This window comes from Lutjanus erythropterus, chromosome 10 (assembly GCF_056507025.1).
Source record: "Lutjanus erythropterus isolate fLutEry1 chromosome 10, fLutEry1.hap2, whole genome shotgun sequence".
Lineage (NCBI taxonomy): Eukaryota > Metazoa > Chordata > Actinopteri > Lutjaniformes > Lutjanidae > Lutjanus > Lutjanus erythropterus.
Window position 1 is genome coordinate 33,222,434 of NC_139326.1, and position 27,992 is coordinate 33,250,425.

Sequence of the window (27,992 nt, forward strand, 5' to 3'; positions counted from 1 at the left end):
AAAGCCTATGCTGGAGCATCTTCTGTCACACTAAAAGAGATCACATCAGCTTTGTACTATAATTCATTTTACATAACAGCCAATGCTTCAGAGACTTAACGCCTCATTTGAAGCTCTATTTTCTCTTGATTTCATGAGCAAAAGGGAATGCTCCCATTTTGCAGCCAACCCCCATGAATCAGAGCAGAAAGGAACGTGAGGCTGATATAGTACACTCCTGCACCGTGAAGGGGTATTATTCTTTCCGAGGCATTTTACAAATGAATGCTTGAATTAGAAATATTTGCAAAGCCCTGTTTTTCTCACCCTGAAAATGCGTTTAGAAAAACACCACGAAGGATTTGATTCAATATACCAAAACAGGAGGAGAGTGGTTATTTGGTTTATTTTGCTCAAGCAACAAAATATTGATTCAGCATGTAATCCAGGATGAGGACGACAGGAAAAAAGCACAAGGAGAGGGAAAAGATCCAACAGGGGCTTTTAAATTATCCTGAAGTGCAGCTCAGTGTGACGTCCAGACAGCTATCCTCAGTTCTTCCCACAAAAGTATTTTTGTGTGGCAGCAGAAAGGGGGCGGGAGGACCTGCCGGGTGGCAGACCCAGGCCCCGGGTCCTGACGGACGACCCGTGAGAGGTAATAAAAATATCAAAACCTCGGAGGCCCCTTAACCAAACAAAAAACACATCTGCAGTAAAGGGAACAGTAGTTCACAGTGGGAGGCTGCAATAAAGGCTGAGGAGGCTATAAGTGCCACAGCATCCCACTTCCCACAAATTGCCTCTGCGATACAGTGCAGCGCAGTGGAACTGGCTGGCAAGGAAGATAGATGTTTTTTGCGAAATGGAGGGGAAACTGAATGTGACACAACACAGCACAGTTATGATTTAGTGAAGCTGAAAGGCTGTGAAGTGAGCTTATCAAGGCCAGATAAAGACAGATAGCCTCAGGAATGGAGGTTAATGTTGTACACATGGCCCCCAGAGGCCTTTATCTGCTGTTTGACCCAGCTGGCCTGATATATTCACATATATGGTTTTTACACCAAAATTAACATGCATATGCAGGTTTTGTAACTGCAGCTAAACCTGCCAAAATGGGCAGTTGACCCTCTTCCCTTTGCTGGTGGATGAGTCTGCCTTTCTTTCTTTTTTTCTCTGATGTGTGCTTGAAGGCCCAGACTCAGTCATAACTTTGCATAAGTGCAGAGAAACAGGGTTATTTAAAAAGTCTGCGTTCAGCTCTCACTACTTTTGTAACTTCTAACTGAATGTTTGTGGTTTGAAGCTTAGTTTTTCTCCTTCATCCCTTTTTGTACTGCTTTACTTTACTGTTTCATTTTCACTTTCACCTGTATAGAAGTTGAATTTGTGCTGATGAAAACCCGACATTTCTTGATTTTGCTGCTTCATAATTCAATTTTTCAGTTTAATTTTTTGTATAGCGCCAAGTCATAACAAATTTATCTCAGTTATCTCATTTTTCAAATAGAGCAGCTCTAGATCTTACTGTTTATAAATCCAGTTCTTACCACCAAGAGCAAGCGCTGAGATGACTGTGGTGAGGAAAAACTTCCTTTTAACAAGGAGAATCCTTGAGTGGATCCAGGCTCATTATTAACGGTGAGAGCCATCTGCCGGAACCAGAAAATATACATATATACATACCGATGCATAGTCAAAAGAATCAGAGAAGTTACTTTCATTGCCTCTGCTGAAAAAAATTAGTATGTCCACCTGGGTATCATCTTTCCATCCCTGCTGATCGGAGCTGGAAACGATAAATACTCATGACTACTGCTGAGTCATTTGACCTGGAAGTGAATGCCAATTGTACCCTTTCCCAATGAAGACAAAAGCCAGATGTTACTGTTTTTTTGTCCAGTGTAAAAGGGGCTATAGTAGTAAGGCATCATCTTCAGCATTTTTTTCTTCTTTCCTTCTACTGTACATTTTTAGGAATGTGTCAGGGTGAGAGTATGAGGGTGTGGGTGTTAGGGTTTACAAGCTGTTAAGCCAGATGGACACATATTTAGGCGGCCACTCAAATCTACTGACGTGTGCGGTGACAGGTTCCTCCAGGACAAAGAAATAGACGGAGGTCGCAGACTGGAAAAAGAGAAAGCAGGTATAGACAGAGGAAGATTAGCAGTGTAAATCAAGCATGGCTGACAGCAGAGACTGATGACAGTTCTCTGCAGGTGGAACTGCTGCCTCTCATCTTCACTGCGGTGTAAAGATATCCTCATCGTCTCCCCCCTGCAGTCACCTACATGGTGTCTTCTGTGAATTCATGCACCCGTCAGCCAGATTTAACCTGACTGATGCTTCAGGTCATGTTGGATCTAACCTCTGTCTACTGCTGGACTGATGTATGCATGAGCTGCTGTGATAAAAAAATATTGCTTTCCTTATTGAGCCCCGTCCCTCCTCTTCTTCTGTTTTTTTCTGAATGGGACCACTCACCTGTTTGACACATCCATCTCCCATCAGCCGGAGCCAAGCTCTGACAGGCAAGGTGACAAAAGGCTGTAATCTCCCTGCTGCCGAGTGTGATTCAGGGACAGGGTGTGTCAGAAATACCTGCGAAAAGCCTCCCAGCTGCTAGGCTCGAGTGAGTGAGCGATGATGGGACGTTTCAGTAGACGAGCGTGAACGCCAAGATCCGTGCCAAGACTGAGGGGAGGGTGATGGGAGAAAAGTGGAACGAGGCTTGAGTGAGAGCTGCCAAGTGGACGCTCCTTTTGAACGTCTCCTCTGTCTGTTAGATGCTACAAAAGAGGATCCCGGAGTGTGAATTTGTGTTGGATCTGTCGTAGGCCACAAGAAGTCTTCTGGGCCCAGCTGCTGAGCAGAGCTGGTAACCTCCTGACAGCTGAGAAAGCTGGCGTTTAGACAGGAAGCCTCCTGTGTGTGTGTGTGTGTGTGTGTGTGTGTGTGTGTGTGTGTGTGTGTGTGTGTGTCTGCATGCTGTAACACAGGGAAGGAAGGAGTGTTCAAACAAAAAAAAAAAAATGATGAAGCCCAAAGACGAATCCTGTCTATGATTAGATAGAAAGGAAGCAAGGGGAAGAAAAATGGGGCGTCAAATAAAACGAGCCAAGACTCCCCGGTTAGAGCTAATGGATTTCATTACATATGGAGACCTGGTTTATGGCAGCGCTGGAAGGCGTTTTCTTGGTATTTGTTCAGTGGTCGTGTGGCTCTGAAGCAAGAACAACAGTGCTTCTGCTGGAGGACATGGAATTAAAATGACAACACAAATTCTTACTTAAGAACAACGAGAAGTTATTTTAACATTAAAAAATTATATTTTTAATGGCTGCAACTTCATGTCATTTTTATCATCTAATAATTTGCAGATTTCTCAGTCAATGAACTGATGAGTTATTTAGTCTTTCATATCATCGTATTTTGGCAGAGCCCAATGTGACGACTTCAAAATGCTTGTTTTGTTTGACCAGCGGTCCAAAATCCAAAGATAATGGATTTACTATCATAGGAAACTAAGATTCCACATCTGACAAGACAGAACCAGAATATTTGTGGCATTTTTGCTTAAAGGAATAGTTTGATATTTTTGGAAATGTTTCTCCTCCTCTCCTCAAGATCGTTACCTCCCTCATGTCTGAAGGGTAAATATGAATATATGAGCTGGGGAGCCTAATGTCAACATATTACTTATGAAAAAATGAACCTGACTCCTTATTGCAGCTGCCCTGGTTCAATTCCACCTCGTGGGCCTTTAAAGCATGTCTTTCGTGCACCTTTCTGTCTTTACTGGTCCTATCCATTGAAGGCAAAGGACAAAAACATAATCTTAAAAAAATAAAATGAAACAAAATAACTTTAAAATAATTGATAAATCCTCCAAATTGTTGCGGATTAGATTTCTGTCAAGAAAATAATTAATCGTTTCATCATTTTATTATTCTGCCAGGTATGTCCTACGCCTGCAATATATGGACATGAACTCAATAATAATTCTGGATGACCTTGATATTGCCTGCTGTGTTTACGTCATATTTGTTTACATAAGAATGTCAGCAACATTTTTAGCAAAGTGTTCAATCATTTTTCTCAACAGAGCCTGAGATTCCATTTTATTTATTTAGGATATTTTAATATATTTTTTTTCCATTACAATGCCAGTGTCTGAATATTCTTAATTAAAAGTTCACTGCTCTTTGAAAGGGTGGACCTGCATTATTATGCTATTATATTATCATTAGAAGTGGTATAAAATGGTCTTGTAATATTGTTTATTGCAATTATTTTTAAGTTTATAAAGTAGTTTATAAAATGTCTTCAGATGTATTTTTTGCAATTTTCCAACTAACAAGCCCAAATCCAACAATATTCAGTTTACAGTTCTATAAAACAAAGCAAAGCAGTAGAGTCGGCACGTTTGCAGTTTTTATTTGATTAATGACGTTTATGATAATCATTTGAATTTCCAAATAGTTGGTGATCACTTATCTATTGATTAACGAGTCATTGATCATGCTTACTTGCACGAAACATCCTGCTTTTTTTCCTTGTTCCGAAAAAGACAATAGTTCAACTAAACTGTTTACATGGCTATTTAAAATGAATATTACATTACAATTATTACATTGTGATGTTTGCGCATATCTAAAAACCTGTTGATGTCCAAGTCTTTTATATTCTTTGAAGTTAGGTGTATTTGTCGTTGTGACCTGAAATGTGGGTGGGGTTCTTTGTATGCAAACTGATGTCCAGTTGGTTTCTTTAAAATGCACGTTCCTCATGTCTAAATTGGAAAATGCTCCTTTCAGAATGAGGTGTAATTCAGAATATCTAAACACAAAATGCTCAATTCAAAATATTGTCATATTCTGAATTATTGTGGAAAATTTGTCTGCATGTAAACGTAGTTAATAAATCCACTAATTGTTTCAAAAGTGTTACCACCAAACACCACCGCCACATGAAATCACAGAGTAAACACTGATCACGGGCAGTTCAGGACCCAGCAAAGCTGCACATAAGCACCATTAATTTTAAATTATGGCACTGGGTCAACCATTTTTCTCGCTGCTTTTCTTTCTGCTTTCTCAGATTGTAGAAAGTAAAAACAATTAGGCAGCCAGCCCCGCTGAATGACCATTACTACACCATTAGCCATTTACTACTTACAGTTGACCCTTTAATGAAACAAATGCCTTTTCCTGACACAAACTATGGGAAGCAAAACAAACAAAAACAGACACTTAAACCCATCATTATCAGGCCTCTAATGCAAACCAGATGGACAGAGGCAGGGGCATACCAACTTATTGAGGTAATAACAAAAGCCCCAAACAATCTTTCACCCCGCAGGTTTCTTTATAGTGTTTGGTCTAACTAGTCACACTCTGGATCACACCATGGGTACCAGCGATGATGATGATGTTTGATTAATAAAAGAATATGAAATTGCATCACTGCCTGTTCTGAACATAGCTTTCTCTCTGTGTTTTGATCAATGACATTCCTCCCTGCTCCCTCTCTCCCTTGCATTCCACTTTATCCACTTGGGCTCTGAGTACCTGGCTTATATCTTCCACATGCAGCTTGTGGATGGTTCCTGCCCGGAACAGGAGCATGCAGATAAATTCTCCACCGTCTCCTCCTATCCAAGGCCATTAGTCTCCCTAGACACGACTTATGAAGTCAATTTTACGCTGTCCAGTTTGATTTCAGCTCCCATATCCAGATGTTTGAGTCCAATCTACAGGTCCCGCAGATATCCCTATCCTGCAGGAAGAGCACGTTCGCTCCCCAGGAATGCCCACCGCAGCAGGCCCTTTAGATAGTGATCTTAGCCGCCATTCATTATAATATGTCAGAATGTTGCCCCTTTAGAGAGATTGATACAGACCTTGGGACACTGTAGATCAGAGGGAGAGGGAGCTGTGGCTAATCTTTAGCAGGCAGACGTTACAACAGTGTATTTATTGGGTCTCTTCTCCCGCTGACCAGACCTTTCAGTGTGAATGTAATTCATCAGAGGCGCCTAAAGCAACAAAGCCTCTGCAAACAAGCATTTCAGCGAGATGGTCTCTCTCTTTCTTGCAAACAGTGACAAAGGTAACTCAAGACCCCAACGAGCCTCCAGAACAGGCCTCCATAACTCCAAACCAAATAGTGGGATGCAGAGTGATTTGCTCGCGGTCCTCGTGCCATAATGTTTTATGACCGATGATTGAGTCCCAGGAGTCTACAGCTAGGTCCAACAGACATCCAGCCTCACACTTACATGTCAGTTATCAGATCAGCTGATAGTCTTTCCTTGACGCTGTTTGCGTTGGCCTCGGTTTCCTAGACGGCAGTGATTAATTGACTCCCTGACCTAATTAGTTTGTCTGATTATTTTTGTCTCCTCATTTGCATGAACAATAGCTTCAGTTTAGATTTATAGTTTTAGATTTCTGTCTAGAGCTGCAACAACTAGTTTATTAATCGATTAAAAAGAAAATTAGTTGCAAACTAATTTAATCAGTCAATCGTTTCAGTCTTTTTTTAAGCAAAAATGTCAAATATTTTTGAGTTTCAAGTTTGTACATGAAAGTATTTGCTGCTTTTCTTTGTCATTTATGAAAGGGTCTTTGGATTTTGGACTGTTGGTTGGACAAAAGAAGCAGCTTGAAGACGTCACTTTGGCCTTAAAATACTTGCATTACATGTTAAAGTACTGTACATGGTTTTAACCTGGTTCCTAACACCTGCTAAGATCCTCTTCCTCTTTGCGGTTTTGCAGCTCCAGGATTGCGTGACGCTGGTCAACCCCGGCGTTTCCCAGCTGTGTATCAGGGGGGACGGTAAGCTTCTGGCGTCAGCGGGCTGGGACCACCGGGTGCGGGTGTTCGGGTGGAAGAAGCTGCGACCGCTGGCGGTGCTTCAGTACCACACTGACATGGTGCAAAGCGTGGCCTTTTCTGACCACCAGAACCCCAGACAGAGACTGCTGGCTGCTGGATCCAAGGACCAGCGGATCAGCCTGTGGTCGATATACAACGACACGGCTGACACTGGCTGAACCTTTAGGAGCATATGTGAACTATGTGGATGCACGGAAGTTGGTGTGAGTGGCCAGCAATCCAAAGTAATCAAGAGCAGTGCTTTGCTGTCTGGACATATGGATTGACTGTATTATATTAAGCTATAGCTGTCTCTGTTATTGAGGTCTTGCCTCACTGTTGCCCTCTAGTGCAAAGCAATAATGACAACTAAAGCAGTGAGCAGACCCAATAAATAAGAATGACTTGGTCAGTATTTTGTTATAAATCATCTATTAAGTGGGGCTGGTTTCTACCTTCTTCAAATGAGCCCTTAAAGGGATAGTTCACCCAAAAATGAAAAGTCAGTCATTATCTACTCACCCTCTTGCCGATTGAAGGTTGGGTTTAGTTTTTTGTTCAAAAAACAGAATAAAAACATAAAATGCCTCCACACTGCTTATCTGGTGTAATCCAAGTCTCCTAAAGCCCCGACATGCTAAATTGTGTAAAAAATGTTATTTACAGCATTTTTTTTAATTTACACCAGTTTTTAGCCTGACCCTCACTGTAGATCCTTAGCTTGGAACCACATTCACATGTACACTGTCTGAACCAGGGGTGTGTGTTGTGACTGTGTGCAAACGGCATGTCGGGACTTTAGGAGACTTGGATTATGCCGCACAAGTAGTATGAAGGCATTTTATTATATATATTTTTTTCCAGTTGTTTTTTTACGTTTGAAAACTGGTCATCATTCACTTACATTGTTTGGGAGATTATGTAACACTGTTTTCCTGTGAAACTCCAGCAGTGTTTTGTGGACTAAGAAAATAAACCCAATCAGCATGAGGGTGAGTAGATAATGACTGAACTTTCATTTTTGGGTGAACCATCCCTTTAAGAGCAAGACAGGTACTGTAGTTAAACTAGAAGAGTGCAGATGTTACACCTACAGTACACTGCCCCAGTTCAGGTGCCTACATTCTGAAAAATAGTAGCATCTGCGTGGATCCTGAGCTTGACTTGAGAGACATCTGGATCTAGCAACCTGGGGAATAAGACCTGCTGAGGTGATTAAAAAAAAAAGAGAAACATGCCTTTTGTGCATATTGAGATGAATTCAAGTTCATCACACACAGCCCACAATGTTTACAGACTCATAATACTGCCTTTTCTTTAACAAATCCAAATGTCGTCCCTCAATGTCTACAGTTAACATAACATAAAAACTGCAAAGACACATTAACTATGGGGATTGTACTTCTATTCGTGCAGTTTTTTAAACAGTGTGTGTCTGGCATAGTATACATTTTCTTTGATTGACTTTTTCATGTCAAACTTGAAGTCCTAAGCAGTCAGCATGAATGCATGTACATGACAGAAGAAGTGAGAGTAGAGTAGCAGAGTTTTCTGATCACCTGTATGGCTGCTGTTTGAGGCTGTGATGTCAGCTGCAGAATCTTAATGAGTGTGCGGTGAACAAGATGAAGATTACCATGAAACTGAAAGTTCTGAACAAGGTTTTATTTTCTCATGGCATAAAAAAGAATTTCTGATGTGATCACAAATACATACAGCTGTATGTATATCTATCAGTTTGACAGGCAGACAGTCTAACTTAAGATGTGAGACTAGTTAAAATATTTGCTATCTTTCAAATAGCTCATTAGGCCTTGCTGACTTTTTCAGCTCACTGTTTGTGGAAGCCTTTTGTTGATGCTCTGTGCAGCTATGTGATTGTGTTGACTTATCTAATAGGAGATTTGCTCCAGTGGATTTGAATTTAAGGTATATGACACACCTGAACAGCTATGTAATCTTGCGTTGTTATTTTAGCAGGTCTTAGCTTAACACACAGGCCCTCTAGCCTGACCTGAGCTGTATTTGCCAAACAAGGTTAATCACAGCAGGGACATGAAGAACAGAGAGCTGTTGGTTTAGTGGAGGTGCTGATCTGCAGATGTTCTCCTTGGTCAGCATTATCTATTCAGGAGCTGTTATTTTTTTGCGCCTATTTTAAGATTGGAAAAACTGAAGGAATCTACATTAACTGTTCAAGAATTTTAAATAAAGAGTAAAATAAATATTTTGCATGTAATTGCATGTTAAAATACAAGCCCAGGTACAGTGCATAGACAGGAAATTTAATGTTAAAAGTAAATTAACATCATTGTTTTTCTAAAGATACAGTTATTCTGAATTTGGTAGCAGCAAAATGTTTTTTAAATATTTGGAATAGAGTTATGTTTACCACTATGTTCCATCAACTTTTCTTTTAACAGGACTCAGTAAGTGTTTGGAAACTGAAGACACTAGTTGTTGAAGTTTTTCCTCAACAAAATTCTGTCCCATTCTTGCTTGATATATGAATTTCAGGTGTTCAACAGTCTGGGATCTCCTTTGTCGTACTTTGCGCTTTGTAGTGCGCCAAAAAACATTTTCAGTGGGAGACAAGTCTGGACTGCAGGCAGAGCAATGAACTCTTTTCCTATGAAGCCAGGCTGTTGTAAAATGTGCAGACTGTGTGCTGGCATTGTCTCTGAAAAAGATGTTGTCTGGATGGTGGCATATTTTGATTCAAAACCTGCATGTATGTTTCAGCATTAATAGTGCTTAACAGACATGATGCTGTTTTTCACAAACAGGTGATCCAGGATGCCGCTTTAATACCCAATCATGACGCTGTTATCTGAAACCAATTAACCTGTGTATGCGAGGCATGTTCAGAACTGATGTTTTTTGAGCAACTTTCCCAGTCTTTTGTTGCCCCTGGCCCAAGTTTTTTGGAACTTATTGCAGCCATTAAATTCAGAATGTGTGTATATTTATGAAAAACACAAAAATTTATCAGTTTGACCATTAAATATCTTTGTACTGTATTCAGCTGAATACAAGTTGAAAATAATTTGCAAATAATTACAGTGTTTTTATCTACATTTTTCACAGCGTCACAGCCTCTATGGAATTGGGGTTGTAAGACCATTATTAACCTGTACATTTACTTCACATGTAATGCCAAATACAGATGTCTTTTTTAAGAAACAGACATTTGTCATGAGCAAGGCCAGGGGTCTTGTTGTGAAAAGTCCCAGAGAAAATAGAGAGGTGTTGTTTTTCTGTCCACTGTCTAATAATATCTCTGTGAGTCGATGAGCAGCATGGGAGCTCATGTGTTACGACACCGCGCCGAGAGGCCGGGGGCCAGGGCTTCAAACGCTAGACGTTCTGCTTCATAAAGGCTTTGTCTCCTGGGATGACCCCGAGTGGAGAAGCTCATCACGCTGTACAGGAAAAGCCTGAGAAATCAAAGAGCCCGACGAGCGTAATGGCCACGAATCATTAGGGAACAGAGGAAAGACAAGGTCATTCGCTAGACAAGCTTCCTTGCGGTGGAGCTACTGTCATTGAAAAAAGTGTGTAACTTTAGGTTTGATTGGTTTTCTTCCATATGTTTTGGACGTTTGTACTTGAAACTTGTTGAAAACCCTTCATTGCCGTCATTTTAAAAATACACGGAATAAGAGCCTTTTTGGCTACATCTTTTTTCCAAGTGTCTGGTTTTAATGACATGTTTTCCTTGTTCCCTGCAGAGCTTCATCTATACCTTTTGTCCCTGACCCGACTGGTGACATCTAGCATTCATAACAGCTTCCTAACTCTCCTTTTGGGTTTGAACAAACACTAGAGGTGGCGTGGGCCAGCTTCCGTCCGTTCCTCTGATAAATCAAATCGGTGCAGATGTCTGCTGAATGGAGCGGACAGCAACCCGCCGGCTTTTAGAAGTGCCTGGTGGGGTGGCGGTGGACCTCGTAAATCACTTCATAATGGATCATTTAGGAAGTCAATAAATGGACGGAGGAGACCGTTTGCACAATAGGCCCTGTGCTTCACTTATCACCTAACGTGTCTTCCTTGGCCTCAAAGGTCAGAGGTCAGCCTGGCTCTGGGATAGGACATAATCCATTGGGTCATGTTGAACCTCAGTCCCTGAGTCTTTGGGTGGATGTGGAAGAAGCCAAACTGAGCCTGATTATTTAGAAAACATTAATAGTGAAAAAGAATTATTTGAAGAAAATAATCCCCTCTGCATGAGCCAAAACCAATGTTTCGCCTCACGGTTAAGTTGGTTTTATTTATTTTTTCAAATGTGACTTTATACAAATGTATCAAGGCTGTTGCCCAGTGGCGATGATGTGTTTTGATGTTCCGCATAAAATGTCCGTCAGCAGCCTCATGCACACCATAAACCGTAGCACCTTTTGTATTAGTTGAGAGGCCGTAAGGGGGAAAACGTGAAACACGTGTTCTGTTGTTTAGTTGGAGGACTCTGATTGGTTTACCTGGCTTGTTTTTGATAACTGGCGAGGCCCAGCAGCAGCAGAAATGTACACAGAGGTGATGGGAACGACCCTGATGGGCCTGTCACAACAGACGTTCCAGATGCAGCTGAGTGTCAAATGATGCCTCAGGTCGTATTATCATCCATCCTCTACCTCTTCATACTTCAATGGCAAGTCCTTGGCACCACGTCTCCTGGAGCCCGAGACATCTGGGCACATGAAGTGTAACTGGGCCTGAGCAGGTTGCTCTTTCCTCTATGTGAAATGAAGGATACACTGAACTATTGTGCCTGAAAATGACCAAGGCCCGTTGAAAGCAGGTTGGAGCCTATTTAAGTGCATGTGTAGAAATGTAATGTGGAAAATACATATTCCAATACAGGCACCAAACTGAATGTTTTAGTTGGGATTGAGGTGCAATTCATCACTATTCCTCCAGTAGGCGCAATTTCCCTGATTTGTCACTTAGAAAAAAATCACCCCTTTTATTTAGTTTGCAAAGATGTAAATATCCTGAATCTCTGCCCATTAAGCTGTATATGTATATACTTTTTTACCATATTTTGCTAAAACTGAGTTTCATTGTGGTGCTAAAGGCTAATATTAGAAAGAAAGTTCCTGTGTTCTTCATTTATATAAGCTCTTACAAGTCCTGCCAGACTGTAGAGCAGGGTTACAAAATGAGAGTAGCCTCAGGCTTCAATGTCAAGTCTCCCAGACTGATGCATACTACACCAGGGACACCATTTATTAAGACTGCAACATATGAACAACATTTTCATTGGAGGATATGATTTGCACAAAAGTAGACCACTGTTAATGGTGGGGAAAGAAAACGTGAAGACTTTTTCTTTTTTTTTTGCTGAAATCTAAGCACATTTAATCATTATTCAGCTACAAATTTGATCTTGTGCTCTACTTGAGCATTTACATTTAATGCTGCTTTATAGTTAGATCTGCTACAATTCAAAAGCATTGTCATTTGATCTCTTTACAGATTAGTAAATTTGCATACAAGATGCATAATTTGCCTTGTTAGATTAAACTTCCCAACAGTATAAAGTAAATTAAATGTGGTCCACCTTGACTGCTTAATTTGATAATAATCAAATAATACAATAAATTATACTTTAGTGTATTATTCTCATGCAGGGTTTTTTTCTGGTTTAATATTACTTTAAGTAATTTTAATTGCAAAGGTTTTCCATGTGATGGAGCATCTTTATATTGCATCATTGCTATTTTTAGTCAGATAAAGGATCTGAATACATAGCTTGTACAGTACAGGTTTCCTTGCTTTGCCAGTAGGCCACTACAGCCCTGGATCTTTACAGGGTCCTTAGATGCTGAAAGCCACAGGTTTGTATTCAATACAGGGTATTAGCATCCAAAACTAGTTTAGCTTTAGCAGCTTAGCAGCTTTATTTTAAGACTTTAGTATAGTGGGAATTATGGGGCCTGAGTCCTGTGATAATTTGTGCTATTAAGGAGAAAATTTTCCTATTTAATTACTTATTTTTTCTTGAAAATGCAAGGTTTCCTTATGGTCACTGACATGAGAGTTCTCCTCATTTAGACAGAGTATACTAAATGTGAGGTGCATCAGCAGTCCCATTGATGGCTCCTAAGTGTTGTGAAACCTATAATCAGTCCCAGTATCGCCTTTTGGCCCCGCGTGTTACCCTCGCCCACCCCCCCACGAGCCCCGGCGGCGCGTGCGTATCATCACGCGGTGCTTTGCGGCTTCCGACCGGCGGATCTTCTCCGCACCTGCAGGCCGGCGACGGCCCGCAGCAGGCGGCTTCCTGAGCAGACAACACAAGAACATCAAGCGTTACACTCAATAGGTTGTTTGGGCTATTTATGTCGGCAAGTACAGCATTTTTCTAAACATACATTTATGTGATTGGATATTTTATTTCGACGCAACGTGAAAAAATAATAATCGATAGCATAAACCGGGCAGTAAAATACATAATATAGGCAAGTACAGTATTTTTTCTAAACGTGTGAATTTGTATTATTAGATTTTTGTCCTTATTTCGACGCGACATGAAAAAAAACACAACATATGAACCCTTAAATAATAGATATTTTTTTCTCAGTAGGGTAAACCCAGGTGTTACTAATGATAGTAATTAATGAATTCTGTTTAGTGTATTAGAGCATTTACAGTTAGCCAACATGCACAAGCAGCGCCCTTGGTCTGTTTATTTCTATTTCATGTCAAAATGGCTGCTGTGAAAAAGGTCATTTGTGACAAAACGGATGATTAATTAACTTTAGTGAAACTGGCACTTTCTTGTTAAAAATTAAGTGCCAATTCTCTATGTTTTTTGTTTTGTCTTTTTCCATAAGGATACGTAGCTAGCTTAAAATTATTTGTTGAAACTTTGAAGACGTCAGTGGTCATTGGCTTCATAATAAATTAAATATATGGCGTCGGAGCTTTAGTCGCGGCGCAAACAATAATTATACAACCAATTAGTCGACGTTTAAATGAGTGGAAACATTATTTAACCTTTGACACCTTTACAAGCCATTAAACAGTCAGAGGTCAGGAGCCCTCAGGCATCCTTTTCCCCTGCTCTCAGCTCAATGGCGGCTAGGTTCAAGGAGAAAAAATACATTATTGAAATGAATCATTATGGTACGTTTCCCTTTGTATCGTGACAGGCACAAATCCCAAAGCATACTTATTTTTTTCCAACGAGATTAACCTTGACAACAAAGCATTCCTCACAGGACTTCAAATAGGTGATGGAAATGGCTGCACAGATAGGAGCCGGTGACATTCTTAAAATATCACATAGCTGTCCCATTAAATATGAGCAATGGTATCCTTTTGGGAAGAGAGGAAATGTATATGCTTTATTTTTTCCAGTGTGTATGACATGACTTGGGTTCTTATTTTTCCGGGCAATACGGGAGACTGGGGACAGTTGTCACACGGGTGTAACTCACTCATTTCCTTCAGTTAGAAGAAACTCTGCACATGCTCAGATGGATCTTCTCTGACTGTGGAACAGGGGCAGAATAGAAGGTATGTAATTTACCTTTTGAATGTATGTTATTTTTCTTCTGTCTAAAGATTAGATGACTGTGATTTTAAACTTCAATCATTTTTATCTTGAGGTTATTTATTAAAATTGTCATTAACAAAAAAAATACTTGTGTAGGTGTTATTAGCTTGCATTCCAGAATTTATGTAGACTGATATTTAATGTATTGTAAGACTGAGTTACAATTATCCCTGGGCCATGTGTCCCAATGTAAGCATATTATTTGTCTGTGTTGACATAGCCTTCTGTTAGAAAATGTACATATTTAACTCATATGTAAAATTACTTTTAACTCAATTTAAATAATTAATATCTTGTTAGCACTAGTTGTCTAGTCTTCTGCAATAGAAATATTGCTCTGAATGCACATGATGTCTGACATCTAACAGAATTTGAGCCATATACAAAAGAAAAATCTCAGTAACATTATTAGATGCAGCAGTAATGCAATTACTTTGATGCATACTTTTATTACTATAGATACACACTGGGTTAATCTGACATTTTTTCAGTGTTACAGTTGCCCTTACCAAGGGGCAATTGTAAGACTCATAATATTACATTATCATGAAAATATATACATTTTCATATTAATTAGTGCACATATTGTATATACGTATATATTTCTTATATTAAACTATGGACAGTGTATTTCAAGTAGTCTGTGGGTTATGAATGAAAATGTAAAAAAGTTACAACTGCTCCAGTCTTTCGTTTTTTTTCAGAACACAAAGTTTATAATTAATTATTATATAAAATTAATTAAATACTTCTTAACCAAATGGTTTGGACAGCAGTAAATGTCCAAATAAGTCCTATGTTTCAATTTGCTTAAAAGTATTATCATCAAATGGTTTTAAACTCTTATTTTTAAAAGTCTTTCATCGCACTAATAACATTTTTAACAGCCTCTTCCTACAGACTTTATTAATGAATCAGTGGATAACTTTAACAGAAAATCTCACTCTGTAATGTGACCACAGCTGCTTCACATAGTTTATCCAAACGACGAGGGAAGTGTGTGTAGAGGTAGGAAGTATGGTCGACGAGTGCATTTATGTGTGTGTGTGTTTTTTTTTTCATAGAACCAGGTGCAGATTTCAACATTTGAATCATAGTGCAGTCTAATGTTTAGACAGCCTCTGAGTCCTGACTGCCAACGACTGCAGGGGCAGCAGACACCTCAACCCAATTCAACAGGGCAAATCCAGTCGGAGAAACCTGAACAATGCTATCAGTGAGGTAAGCTTTTTTTAACCCTCCCCCCTCAGCAGTGCAACAGCAGAGAGAGCTTTGAATGGAAGACGGTTTTCTTTATGAATTACAAGAATTTAATGTTTATTTTACAGATACAGAACAGTCATTCTGCTTCATTTATTTACTTTGAATTGCTGCAAGTCAGTGCCATGGTACAAGCTTCTCAGAGCGGCTCGAGATGTTTAGAACGTTTCAAAATCAAATCTCGCATTTTTTTTCCTCAAACAAAAACATTTCGATGTGTTTCGACACCCTCTCTCTGATGAGCTCAACATGCAAACATCTCGTCTACCTAGAAGGTTGATGGACTATATAACATATGGCTTTTTTGAAAGCAATAAAAACAAGGCAAATCAAAAAGTGCATCCAACACAAAAAACAAAAGAATTCAATTCCAGTCTGTGATCAAAGGTATTGTCCGTGTTAAGGAGAGGTCCCTCCTGTCTCTGTTTGCTGGCTCAATGTCTGCACCGCTCAGGTAAGGGGTGCCAAGGTGTGGAGCGGTTGCCATTTGGGTTCAAAGGTCAAAGAGGACCTCATCAAGGACTCAGAGCAGGTGCCCACACTTAATGCAAACAGGCATTTCCTTTAAATAAATAAGGCAGGGTTTATCCAGCAGAAAGGAGTTTCAGCCTGTTAACGCACCCCGCAGGTTGCATAAGCCATCAAATGTTGCCTTTCCTGCCTGTTTCCATTCCCTCAGTGCTGTGCACCGATCACCCTGGTGGACAGCAGTCATTATCTGGGCCCGTAGTCATAGTTAGAGGGGCCACTGGTGGCTGAGTACATGTTGGCTGTGGCTGGGTTCATGTGGTGGTGGTACGTGTGTCCTCTGATACTGGGTAAAGGATAGGGCGAAGGCCTGGTCTTGGCTCCCAGGTAGTGTTCATATGTGGTGGGGTACTTGTAAGGGTGGTGGTGCAGGGTGTCCGGGGGTAGAGAGTGGGGGTCTGGCCGAAGGTCGTGGGGAGGACTGGGTCGGCCACCAGTGAGTGGGACGGCGTGGAGGCCTCCTGGGACGGGCAAGGCGGGGCTGAGGACCCGGGACATCAGTTGGTGAGCCGGGTCGGCATGTATGGGCGTGCCACTGGGGTCTCGCTCGTACTCCCGCCTACTGTCCTCTGTGCAGGAAGAAATGTGAGAACAGTAAGAGCAGATCAATGTGTTGGGCTGACTTTGTACTGGCAGATAACAGTGAGAGTGTTAAGCTCTAAATGCCTTGAGGTTATGACAGGGATGGGCTTTTCTGTGCTCTCACTGATATCACTGTTTTTGGGTTAAACCAATAACAGTTTGCACTGTGCAGTGATATTAGAGATGCATGAACACATTTGGGGCTGATAAATTATTGTTCAATAACAGCAAATTTATATTTTATTTCTTTTTTTTAATTTCTGATAATAGAATTTTAGTTGATAAATGTTGGCTATAATAATATCTAATTTGACAGAATATGTAATTTCATTTGAAAGTTTAGACAAAATGCTCTAGAAATAACAAAGTATATTGTGATTTTTTTTTTTTTTTGGATGAACTTGAATCTTTGCTCACATCTGAGGTTTTATTATCCTGTATATATGAACTACAGGTTAGATTAATTTTTTATAGTACAGAGATGTGAAATTATTGGTTAACTTAGTGGTATCGGCCATGAGAAGCAGGTAATTATCAACAGAGGTGCACAGAGACATCATTTGTATCTGCAACTGTTTAACCAATAAAATGATCTGTCTCTTTATCTATATTCCGATAGAAAACCAGAAGTGGGCCTGGTTTATACTAGAATCATGTTAAATCAGTAAATATATATTTTCAAACCTAATAGTAATTGGCAGTGCAATTGCTATGCCTACAAGGCATCAAAATGATCTAATATTGGCATATAATTAATTATGAAAAACTATATCCACATCATCATACTGTACTTTTTCAGCATTCTATCTTATTTAGCTTTAGTTAAACTAAGTTTTATGAACTGTCTGAAGAACATCACCACCTCCACTTTGGGATACTGAAAAATCAGAACCAGAAAAAGTTTTATAAATCAAAAGATTCTGTTTTGCATTGGAAATAGAAACTCTACAGTAAGGATATACAAGTATCTAAAAATACCAACTTTGGATAGAAGAAATATCAGTTTCCATCACATTATTTATGCTTTTCTGAATAAGGTATTTGGATTTGGGTGCATCCCTAACTGTCTATTGGTATAAGCTGAAAAAAATCCATACTGTCCATAAACAATGTATAATAAATCACAGTTTCACAATTACATTATCCCTTAAAACTGACAGTATTTACTGTATTATTTATTCATATATTTTTAATTTAAGCTGTTGTTGTGCAGATCACTAGAAACCCAGAAAAAATGTAACCACTATATTTTTTCCTAAAAATATTAATGCACATAAACTTATACTTTTAAATTAATAAATTCCAAAGTAGTTTTCCTATAAAATCATCAATTGGTTATAAAAGTTCTTCAGATGGATTTGCATTTTTTTAAAGCTGAGATGAAACTCTGTTTAAAAAATAATTAATTGATCAAATTATTGTTATTGAACTAATAGATAATATAATTACCGTGTCAATAAAATATAATTTTTATTGCAGGTTTTACTGTCTTACGAAGCTGTAGTCAGATATATAATAGCATAAGAACCTCTAGTATGTTGGCAGTGGATGACATTGACTGGCTGATATTTGATGTTTAATTAAAAGCCAGTATTGGCCTGATACTAAATGACAAAATAAGGTAAAATATGCCAACAATCAAAAGAAGAACATTTTTCCAGAGGGTAAACAACTTAATGTGACTATGTGTTTTTTGTTTGATAGCAGGCTTAAGTTGTGATGAAACAAAGAGTGAGCTGCAGACCTTTCTCTGTGCCGTTCTGCTGAGGGGGAGATGACATTGGGTTTCTTGTTCTGGCAAAGGCACTCATTATTGGCAGAGAGCCTGGCCTGTGATTCCTGGGCCTGGAGCAGGGAGAATGGATTCAGTTACATACTCATTTAATGAACGTCAAGGGCACAGTTTCTTTATTATATATTAAAATGATGAATGCACATTTTAAGACTTTACACTGATGCATGTAATGAGCATTTACACATTGACAGACTCTCAATTTACACAGAAGGAAATGTGAAGCAACCTTTTACAGTACATGACTCAGATCAGCCTGTTCTGTAAAATTAGCAAAAACTCCCACTCTCACTTAAGTTAATGCTTTAGAGAAAAAGGAAAAAGTCATTTGCGGAGCTTGATAAACAGCATTTGGAATAAGTCTTTGCTTTGCTTTCAGCTGCCTGAGCATACCAGATGGGTGGGGTTTACTCCATTGTGACAATTACAAGAGTGTCTGGTAATTTGTCAATGACAGAAGAGCACAGTCGATTGACTTTCCAACAATATCCAGTGATTTCTAAACTTTATGGCACTCATTGTGTTCTTTTATGTGGCAAACTCCACCCCTCTGGTACCTGTGTGAGATTAAACAAACGTCAAAAGTATTTTGCAAATGCTCTCTGACATTTTTTTACACCATGTGGAAGCACGCCAGTAAGACTGTATTATTGTTTGAGTGTAAGTGCTCACCAGTCCTCTGGGTCACAGTCCCTGAAGCCCTTTGCAAAGGGATTGCTGGCTATCTTCAGCTGTGTGATCTGAAATCCAGAGCACAACATGAAATAAACCTCAGCGCTGCACAATGTACTCGCACACAATGTCGTTTTTTATTTCTAAATGGTCACTGCACTCGGTTTTTATTAGAAAGGGCAGCAGTGATAGGCTGGAGTCATGGACTGAAAACTCTGTCTTTGAAAAAAAAAAAAAATCACATTTGAACACAATGCTGTCTTTAATAAAATATCTAACAGTCCATCATCTGTTGTTCAAGGCTACAGCATCATGTCTATTCAATGTTATTTAAAACACAAGTGTATTCATATAACTGCCAGCTAATACAGAGCTTATATTGATGTAGAGTATGTTTATTTGTGACCTGAAGAATCCCACAGTCCCAATCATAAGTTTTTCATCATCGTAACTAAATATGTTTTTCACCAAAAGTTTATTGTGTTTCAGAGTGGTGCTGCACAAGTAATCGAAATATTATTGAAATTGCGATATGGCCAAGTGTAATATCCAAATTGCAAAAGCTGCTATTTTTTGACAAAGGAAAAACTTTTGACAAAAGAGCATTATGATGAAGTACTATACCATATTGTGCAGCCCTATTTCAGGATCAGTTTTGCTCATTTGTGGCCCCATTTCATGAGGCACATTACAAAGGCGACTTTAACTGAGGCCATCCGGGCTCCAAGTGTAAATAAAATGTAAATCATTTCTAATTTGGAAAAGCTGTGACATTTAACATGAAATAAATCAGAGTTGTTTCGGTCTCTGATCACCATGTGGTCACGGGAATATTACTATCACAATAGCGCACTGAACCTGAACTCTTCACCATTACTTGTAACTTGCTGATCGGAGCCGAATCTTATTCTAATGCCTCACTTCTTAGAAGTCGCTCTGAATAAACGAGGAATGCAGTGATGTGTGAATCTAAACAGACTGACGGAAAACAGCAGGGTCGAGGCAGAAAAGAGAAGCACAGCTGTGCGCACAGAGCAGAGGCAACATTTATGCGCAAAAACCGCGCAACTGAACAGATTAATCTGACACAGCTGATTGATTCGTTTATGCTTTTGCAAAAATTAGCGCAACAATCACAAATACAGACTGTTACATCCTCGTTTATTGATAGAAGTCGAGTTGAAAGTGACCTCGTTATTAAAGTATACCTTGTGGTAATATTTTCTCAGGGTATCACCGTACCTGCAATTTTTAAACAAATACATATCCAATATTTATTTGCCTGTATCGGGCCTCGTCCTGCCTATAGCTGCTGTTACACTGCGGATCACACGGTGTGAGTTTCGAGTTAATAAGAAAGGCTTCTTCTTACCCGGTGGTTCTGGTACGCTGTAACCGCTGTGAAGCGAGTTTCTTCAAAAACAAAGGTTTTGTAATTCTCCTCGGCATATTTCTCGCTGTCCTTGCGGGGGTCCACATAAACCACGTGAAACCTGGGCTGGTAGCGGTGCATGGAGTTCAGAATGATCTGTTAAAAAAACAAAAAAAAAAAAAAAAAAAACCTCAAACAAAATTCATCAGCACTCATATAGAAGTATAAAGCAGCACTGCTCTGAAGGACTATGTTTATTTTATTTAAGAAGGGACAATGCACATTAATTAACATAAGCACTGGAGTCCAAAATTTGCCACATTTAGCCATACAGGCAATCTGCAGTTCCTGTCATATTATATATTAAGATAACATTTTAAAAAAGATATAAAGCACAAATAGTAAAACATCGACTCATTCATAAAACATAAAAACATTAAAGAAAATATTCTGTGGGCTTAAATTGTACCAGTCGGACTATTTTCGATCTTGCAGTTGCATTGTTAGGCTATGATAAATAAGATTGAGCAAATTAATAAATAAATGATGGTTAGATAAAGTAAAAACAAATTAAAGTAAAATAGAATATCTTTAAGTCCAAACAAGGTAGTTTGGTGAACTGTACTTACATTAAAAATTATCTTATTTACTAAATAATAAAACCTTGTCAACTATCTTCAAGATTCATATTTGTGGATATAAGCAAGTTTGGTAAATGTCTTTAAATTCAGAAATAATCTGATGCTCCTGTTGAATGTGCAGACACATTTGAAACTGTGCCATTTATCTAAATAAATATATAAATGCCACCTGAGAATATTTTATTAGCATTATTCCCATTTAAAAGCCCGACCATGGAGCAATAACGTCGATCATTAACTGTTAAGGCCCATGGTGGACCCTCTCCAGACGTGCAAAACATTCCCCTCAAACTCTAAAATCTCCCGTTTTCTGTCTGATTTCACAACGAATGTGGTGACACACACACACACACACACACACACACACACACACACACACACACACACACACACACACAAACCCAGATCAGGCGGGAAGAGCTGAAATAATTTCCAGTGGTGAAATATTCCACTTCCTTGCAGTCATTTCTGGAGCAAAGCCTGATGTGCAGTGTGCCATTTTGTGGAATGAAAATAGATTTTTTGCAACATCTGATTATTAGTCGGAATATCCAGATTTATTATTCTTAAATCACACGTATCAATCAATATCAGGTCGATTAAATTTGCACAACCTCTCGTTAACGTTAGTAATCTTTCTGCTGGACCTTAAACGGTGAGTTTACGGTCTGTACAGTAACCAGTTTATAGTGCTTTGACCCCTTAAGCCGCTGTCAGCAAAATCTGTGATCATGGGACTTAAGAGTGCTACTCAGTACAGTCAGTTGACTTGTGAGAAGTGGAAGTGAGTTTTAGATCCGTCCTTTTTGCATTCATTTATTTCCACTTACATGGCCGTTGTCGTCCAGTAGGTTGTTGGTGAGTTTGAGTTTATCGAAAGAGACGATCTGCTTCATCCACTGGGCGCCTTTGGCCGGAGAGTCCGGGTGGTAGTGGACCCTGCCCGGTGTGGCGGGGTCAGCCTTACCGGCGACCAGCCACGATGAGCTGTGGAAAGCATACCTGGAAGACCGGAAAAAGTTAGTTAGACACAAAGTCAAACATTAGTCACTTCAATAAAAGCCGCCTGAACACACGTGCTGACTTGTATGGAGACACTGATGCTATACAAAGTTACAATGATAAGAGAAAATTTAATGTATCTCTAAAATCGACTTATAGTCACCAACTTATTTCGGGCATAAATTGATTAGTTGTGGAAATATTTATAAATGTTCTAATCTAAACATGAATTAAAGCACATATTTATTTATCTATTCTAATCTATATCTATTGATTATTTTATTTTTATTTTATTTATTGGACACTGGATTTTTGGAGCCGATGCCGCTATTGGAGAGTAAAAAAAAATATTGGCAGATATTCTTCATATAGAATATGTACATAAAAACACGTTTTTTTTCCAATGAACCCTCAAAAGTGGTTCATGCTTTTCAAAAAGATATTTAATGGAGGCACAACATTTTACGGTTTAACAATAACGGTAAACTTTCTCTGGTGTTTTTGATAAGCATAAATAAAATACAAATAGAGCAAAATAGGCCAACCTAAATGAAGAGGGTGAGTTAAATATGCACAGAATACAGTCTGTGAAGCTAACAAATAAAATCAATCTGCATTGTGTTCGATTTAAAAAAAGAAGTTTTCACATTGCGTATCAGATGTTAATACCTATATAAACCAATACAGCTGTGATAGGCTAATATCTGGCTAATAATATGGGTCGTCAGGCTCTATTAATTATACTGTTTTATTAATATTGTGAATGAAATTTAATACTGTAAAGTGTGGATTTGTGCAGGTCAGTAAAAGCCTGTTGTGTTTTATGGTTTTAGAGACAGATGCGTGTTTTGAGTTGTCTGAAGACATCCAAAAAGTTACCTGTAACGTTTGTCGTCTACAGGCAGGAAGTCCATCAGGAGCATGTAGTCTGCCATGGGATCCATCCCAAATATTTTCACTTGGAAAGTTGGAAACATTCTCCTGGCAGGGACAAAAACATGGCGAGACTGTTAAATCCAGGTTTTAAATGGCTGCTTGCATGGCTGCACATTTAGTTTTTATTATGTACATCTTTTTCAACCTGGATCGTGTGTGTGTGTGTGTGTGTGTGTGTGTGTGTGTGAACGTTGGTGTTCAACTGTTTGAATTATTTTAAATTAATCAGAGGAGCCAAGGAATGATTTTAGCCAAAGTGTTTTTCAGAAAGTGAACTTGTTTGCAGAGAGACATGTAGCCGCTCAGGGCCTATAGAGCTTCATTTGAGGCTACAGGAGAAGACAGAAGCTTCGAGCTATTGGACGTGACGTGATTCAGTCCGTGCGTAACCAGATAAAACTCTCCCTGATCTGAATGGAGCTGTGCGTTTGTTGTCTTTTAGCTCCGCTTTTGTAATTTCTGGCAGGACGCTTTAACTTCTCCTCTGCTGTTCTTTTGATGACTTCCAGACACACGAAGGCCTACACACACACACACACACACGTGGAGTGGAAATACACACACCGCAAATTGGCATTATTTGGTGGTACTTTATAGAACTGAACTTTTTATCATCAAGATCATGAAGAAAAAATATCCAGAATCACATTTGTATATAAAAACAAACAACAACTGTGGATATATTTGGACGTTTGCATGCTTTTAAGGGATTTTTATTAATTTATTAACAATAATACTTGTGATTTGTCCCCAGGAATTTGCATTGAATCGCTTTGAAAGTTTTTTTTTTCTGTTGTTTTTGATCCGGCCATGCACACAAACATTTGTTTTTACCTCTGCACCTCATCTAGGTTACCATGTAGGGCAGATCCATATCCTTCAGCTGAAAGTTGAGTAATCCGCCGAGCCAGTGAAAGGGATCCTAAAATCAACGCTCAATTAACGTCAGTGTTGTGGCTAGGTGAGGCTGAAGGAGCTCTTAAAGTGCTCTGCTGCAGATCTCCTTTCTCCTGTCAGACAGCGCAGAGCGGCGAAACTCAACCCTCACTTTCAGGATTAAATCAATTATCTCGTGCCTCTTTTTATTACTGGAATAGTGAAAAACTCAGGGATGTATTTGGAGGCGCTTAAACGTGCCATAATTACGTTCACTGCTTGAAAATACTGGTGTAACATTTAATTGGCTGTCTATTATGGTCAGTGGTCAGTGCTGGAATTTTTTTTTTGTATAGAAGCAGCTCCACACAAACGCTGAATATAAGTGTATGTAAATAAATATATATATAAGCTAAATGTAAGTATTTAAAAAGGCCCACGTAAATAAATAAGTATAAAATCGCCAACAGAAATTGTCTTTTCAAGTCTTTTAAAATTTAGAAATAATAAAAAAAAAGCAAAGTCGACCATCTATGTGTTTTTAAAATTAATAATATTCACGCAATTTCTGAAATCAAAATGGATTTGTTTAAGGGTGAAGGGAAACGGGAGGGAGGCACACATACACTCCTATACTGAGGAAACAAGAAAAAAGAAGTAAACACGTGTCGAGGCCCGAATAAAAACAAGACTGCAGCCCTGTAATAAGCCTGTACAGGAGCTGATCTTAGCTCACACACGTAAAGACTCTCATAGATTTAAAGGCCGTAATGTTCTGGATAAGAGCGGTGCGTAAAATGGAGCCTGAAGGTGAAGAAAAGCAGCCGCCGAGAATCACAGTTATGCTTATTGGATCCATAAAACGCAGCAGGATCAGATCAACGTGGTGTTTACAGCTGACACACACACACAAAACACACACATCCACACACACAAGCCTCCGTGCGTTTGACTTTAAACCATGTCCAGCAGCAGAAGAACTGAACTGCTGAGCTGCACAGGATTAAATTAGATACATTTTATAAAAGTCAAATAGTTTATAAGTTTATATTGTTTATTAAATCAATTCATCCGGCTTGTAAATGAACGTTTTGTGGCTAAATGTGCAAAAAGCAAGATTATAATTCCTGTTTTACATTACAAAATAATGGTTTTACTTGGATGGGTCCTTAAATATGTTATTTGAAACAAGAAAAACAACATAAAGTTGACTAGTGAAGAAAAAAAAAATTTCATACTAAAAAAAGTAAGATTATAATTCGTTTGTTAATACAAAACGCACACAAAAAAAATAACTCAGTGGCACTGAAAACATTACAGTAATAAAAAAGGTACACAAATACATTAATCAAATATTTAAATAAACTAAAGTATCGGCCTATAAATATATTATTTATAGTATAAAAAAACAGAGCCAAACATTAAAAGTTTGTTCATTATAAACTCCAGAAAAAGAAATAAATATACTATATTTTAATATATTTTTAATGGAACACCTTTATCCTGATTTCATCTGGTCCTATTTGCAGTCATATATATTTTGAAATTAAAAGACGTAAACGAAAAGTAAATATATATCTTCTGATTTGCATCTTGCTTAAAATACTTACATTTATACAAAAACTTTACTATTTTGACGCCACGATCTTCTTCCATGAATAATATTGAGTAATATTAGAGGTTACAATAAAGTTTAGTCTGCTCTGTGTTATTTGTCCGGTCTATCCGAATGTGCATAAGTCAAGTAAAACTTTCCAGCCTGTGTAAAGTCTGTGCTCACCTGCCAGCCTTGGTGACGATCATCTCCGTGCCCAGCTGATTAAACTCGTCCCATAAAGCCTTCATTTCCAGCTGGACGTTAATGTTGGCCACTTTGGGGTTCTTCTTCACGATAGTTTTGCCGTTCGGTGTGGAGTTGGAGGACGACGAGGAGCAGTTGGGAGTCCCGCCGTCGCTCGGCGGGGCCTGGCCCGGATTAGAGCCCGGGTAGTTGTAGTTGTGCTGGGCGGCCGGACAGGGCTCGAAGTGGGACTCATGCTGGTTGTAGGGGTCCCCGGGGGACGGGGAGAGGTGGTAGCCCCCCGGCGTGTTGAGGCTGCTCAGGCTGCTCGTCGTGAAGGCTGCAACATCGCAAAAATGGGACAGCTGCGTCAGCCACGGACTGGATATGGCTGAAATCATCCCAAAAAACTGGATTTACTAAATATGCCACTGCACTTTAACACAGACAGTAAAAACAGAAGCAGCACTCGGTGAGCTCCAGATGAAGATGTCACACACAAATGAGCCCCTTTCGGTTTAAAAGTTTCCGTCTCGGCTGCTCATTAATCCCTGAGGTTGCATCCACTGCCAGCATACTACAGCCTGTCTGATCTGAAATAACAAACGTCCCAAAAGTGACGAAATGTTTCCAAAAACGCGTTGAATCTCTGAACTATTCGCAGAATCGACCTTCTCATGCGTGTGAATGAGTTTTTTTGCGTTGGATCGATCGCGCTGTGAGCGGCCTCTGTTGTGCGCTGCTGCTGCAGTGTGTTATGCTGCAACCCAGTCTCTCCTCTCTTATCTGACGCAGAGGGCCTCCCCTTTGCGATAAAACCGGTTCTTATTTCTATTTAGATAAGGAACTGCAGGTAATGCGCCTTTTCCTCGCCTTGGGACGAGACTGATTGACAGAGAAGTGCGCCCCTTTTTAATGGGCTTTCCGGCACCCATTTAACTTTTGGATAAGGGTATCGCCCACATCAGCCCCGTTAACAAACAATAGAGGATCTGGCCGGCAGAGTGGAGGAGTGTAAACGGTTTACAAGGTAAACAAACGTTGATTTGCATGAACAAACAAACCGGCAGCAGGTGACTGTTGCTTTTACGGACAAATAGATCTATGGAGTGGATATACACCCCCTCTGAGGCTGGATATACGTATTATGGTCTGTTTTTATCATTACGCATAGGGTGCCCGAGTAAACCCTCCTCCTCTTGGCTTCACTTTCAATGTATGTGATCCTGTCCACGAATTAAAGTTGACTCTTTGTGCAGCGCTTTGGGCTCTTGGTATGGGAAACTTTATTTTCCCACTCTGGGTGCTTTGTATGCAGACTTCTCCTCCCTGGTGGAGACTGAATTTGCATTATTTTTCATAGCCGTGTCAGATTTTCGTTTTACGCTCATTTCATTCATGCGTCCATATGTGGTTTGCGCTCTGATTTCTATTGTGCCTTTTGAAAATGTCGAGATGCAAGGGTCTGATATATATGTATGCATGCTACAGCAGCTCTTATGGGCATCAACAAGTAGATTTACCTTCCATTTCCCGGGTGACAGCGCTGTAGTGCATTTTAAAGGAACTGTGGCTGTGCAGGTCTGGCTTGTCCAGGCCGGCGCTCTGTTTGTCAAACGCTGCGTTTCCTGCTTGCTCTGCAGCCGAAATCAAAGAGGCAATACTGAAAGCATTTGCCTTTGGAGAGAGGGGACCGCCGTCGTCCATAGGCAAGGGATCGAAGCCGTCCCTCCTCCTCCTCCTCCGCTTTCCAACCGCGCAGAAAGCAGGAGAAGGCTCCGCACAATGGAGAAGAACATGCGCCAAAACAGGCTTTTCACATTCCGCCAAACCGGCAGCTCCGTGGGTGCGAGAGTCTGGGGTTCTTAAAGTATTCCCACGGCTACTGTGAAGTCGCGAAAAGCTCCACGCTGTTCAGATTCATCTGCTGAACCCCTAAACACGTCCCGGTGTCAAAACATAGTTCATCCGCGGAGAACAGACAGAGAGCTTCCCTTGTTTCTCCTCCGGTCGGTGGCGGGGTGGTGTCATCTGAGTCTTGCCTTGAGGAGAAGCTACTACTGCTACGAGAATGTCAAAAGTGAGCGAGATCCACGCCTCCCCCTGAACCACCAGGAAAAAAGT

At 39.7% G+C, this 27,992-nt stretch overlaps 2 protein-coding genes and 1 long non-coding RNA gene across 7 annotated transcripts in view; 2 read left to right on the top strand and 1 right to left on the bottom strand.

The window, feature by feature from the left end:
- gnb1l (guanine nucleotide binding protein (G protein), beta polypeptide 1-like) overlaps positions 1-7,278 on the top strand; it is a 30,888-nt gene extending 23,610 nt beyond the window's left edge. For both annotated transcript variants that reach the window (XM_084729095.1, XM_084729096.1), the window contains exon 7: positions 6,764-7,278. In XM_084729095.1, the coding sequence (XP_084585221.1) occupies positions 6,764-7,042 (279 nt within the window). In that variant the 3' untranslated portion in view covers positions 7,043-7,278. The remainder of the gene's footprint in view (positions 1-6,763) is intronic.
- Positions 7,279-15,714: 8,436 nt separating this feature from the next.
- Positions 15,715-27,990, bottom strand: tbx1 (T-box transcription factor 1). 2 transcript variants are annotated; one of them, XM_084729099.1, is made up of 8 exons: positions 27,392-27,990; positions 25,869-26,208; positions 23,156-23,257; positions 22,105-22,276; positions 20,634-20,789; positions 19,262-19,329; positions 18,542-18,642; positions 15,715-16,784 (listed from the first exon to the last, which is right to left on the bottom strand). In XM_084729099.1, exons 1-8 carry the CDS (start codon positions 27,573-27,575, stop codon positions 16,402-16,404), a joined length of 1,506 nt encoding a protein of 501 aa, XP_084585225.1. In that variant the 5' UTR covers positions 27,576-27,990; the 3' UTR covers positions 15,715-16,401. The 2 variants fall into 2 exon arrangements, with proteins under 2 accessions (XP_084585225.1, XP_084585224.1); XM_084729098.1 differs by having other exon boundaries at positions 25,869-26,259.
- LOC146320723 (uncharacterized) overlaps positions 26,266-27,992 on the top strand; it is a 101,210-nt gene continuing 99,483 nt past the window's right edge. For all 3 annotated transcript variants that reach the window (XR_014771476.1, XR_014771477.1, XR_014771478.1), the window contains exon 1: positions 26,266-26,898. This is a non-coding gene — a long non-coding RNA (uncharacterized LOC146320723). The remainder of the gene's footprint in view (positions 26,899-27,992) is intronic.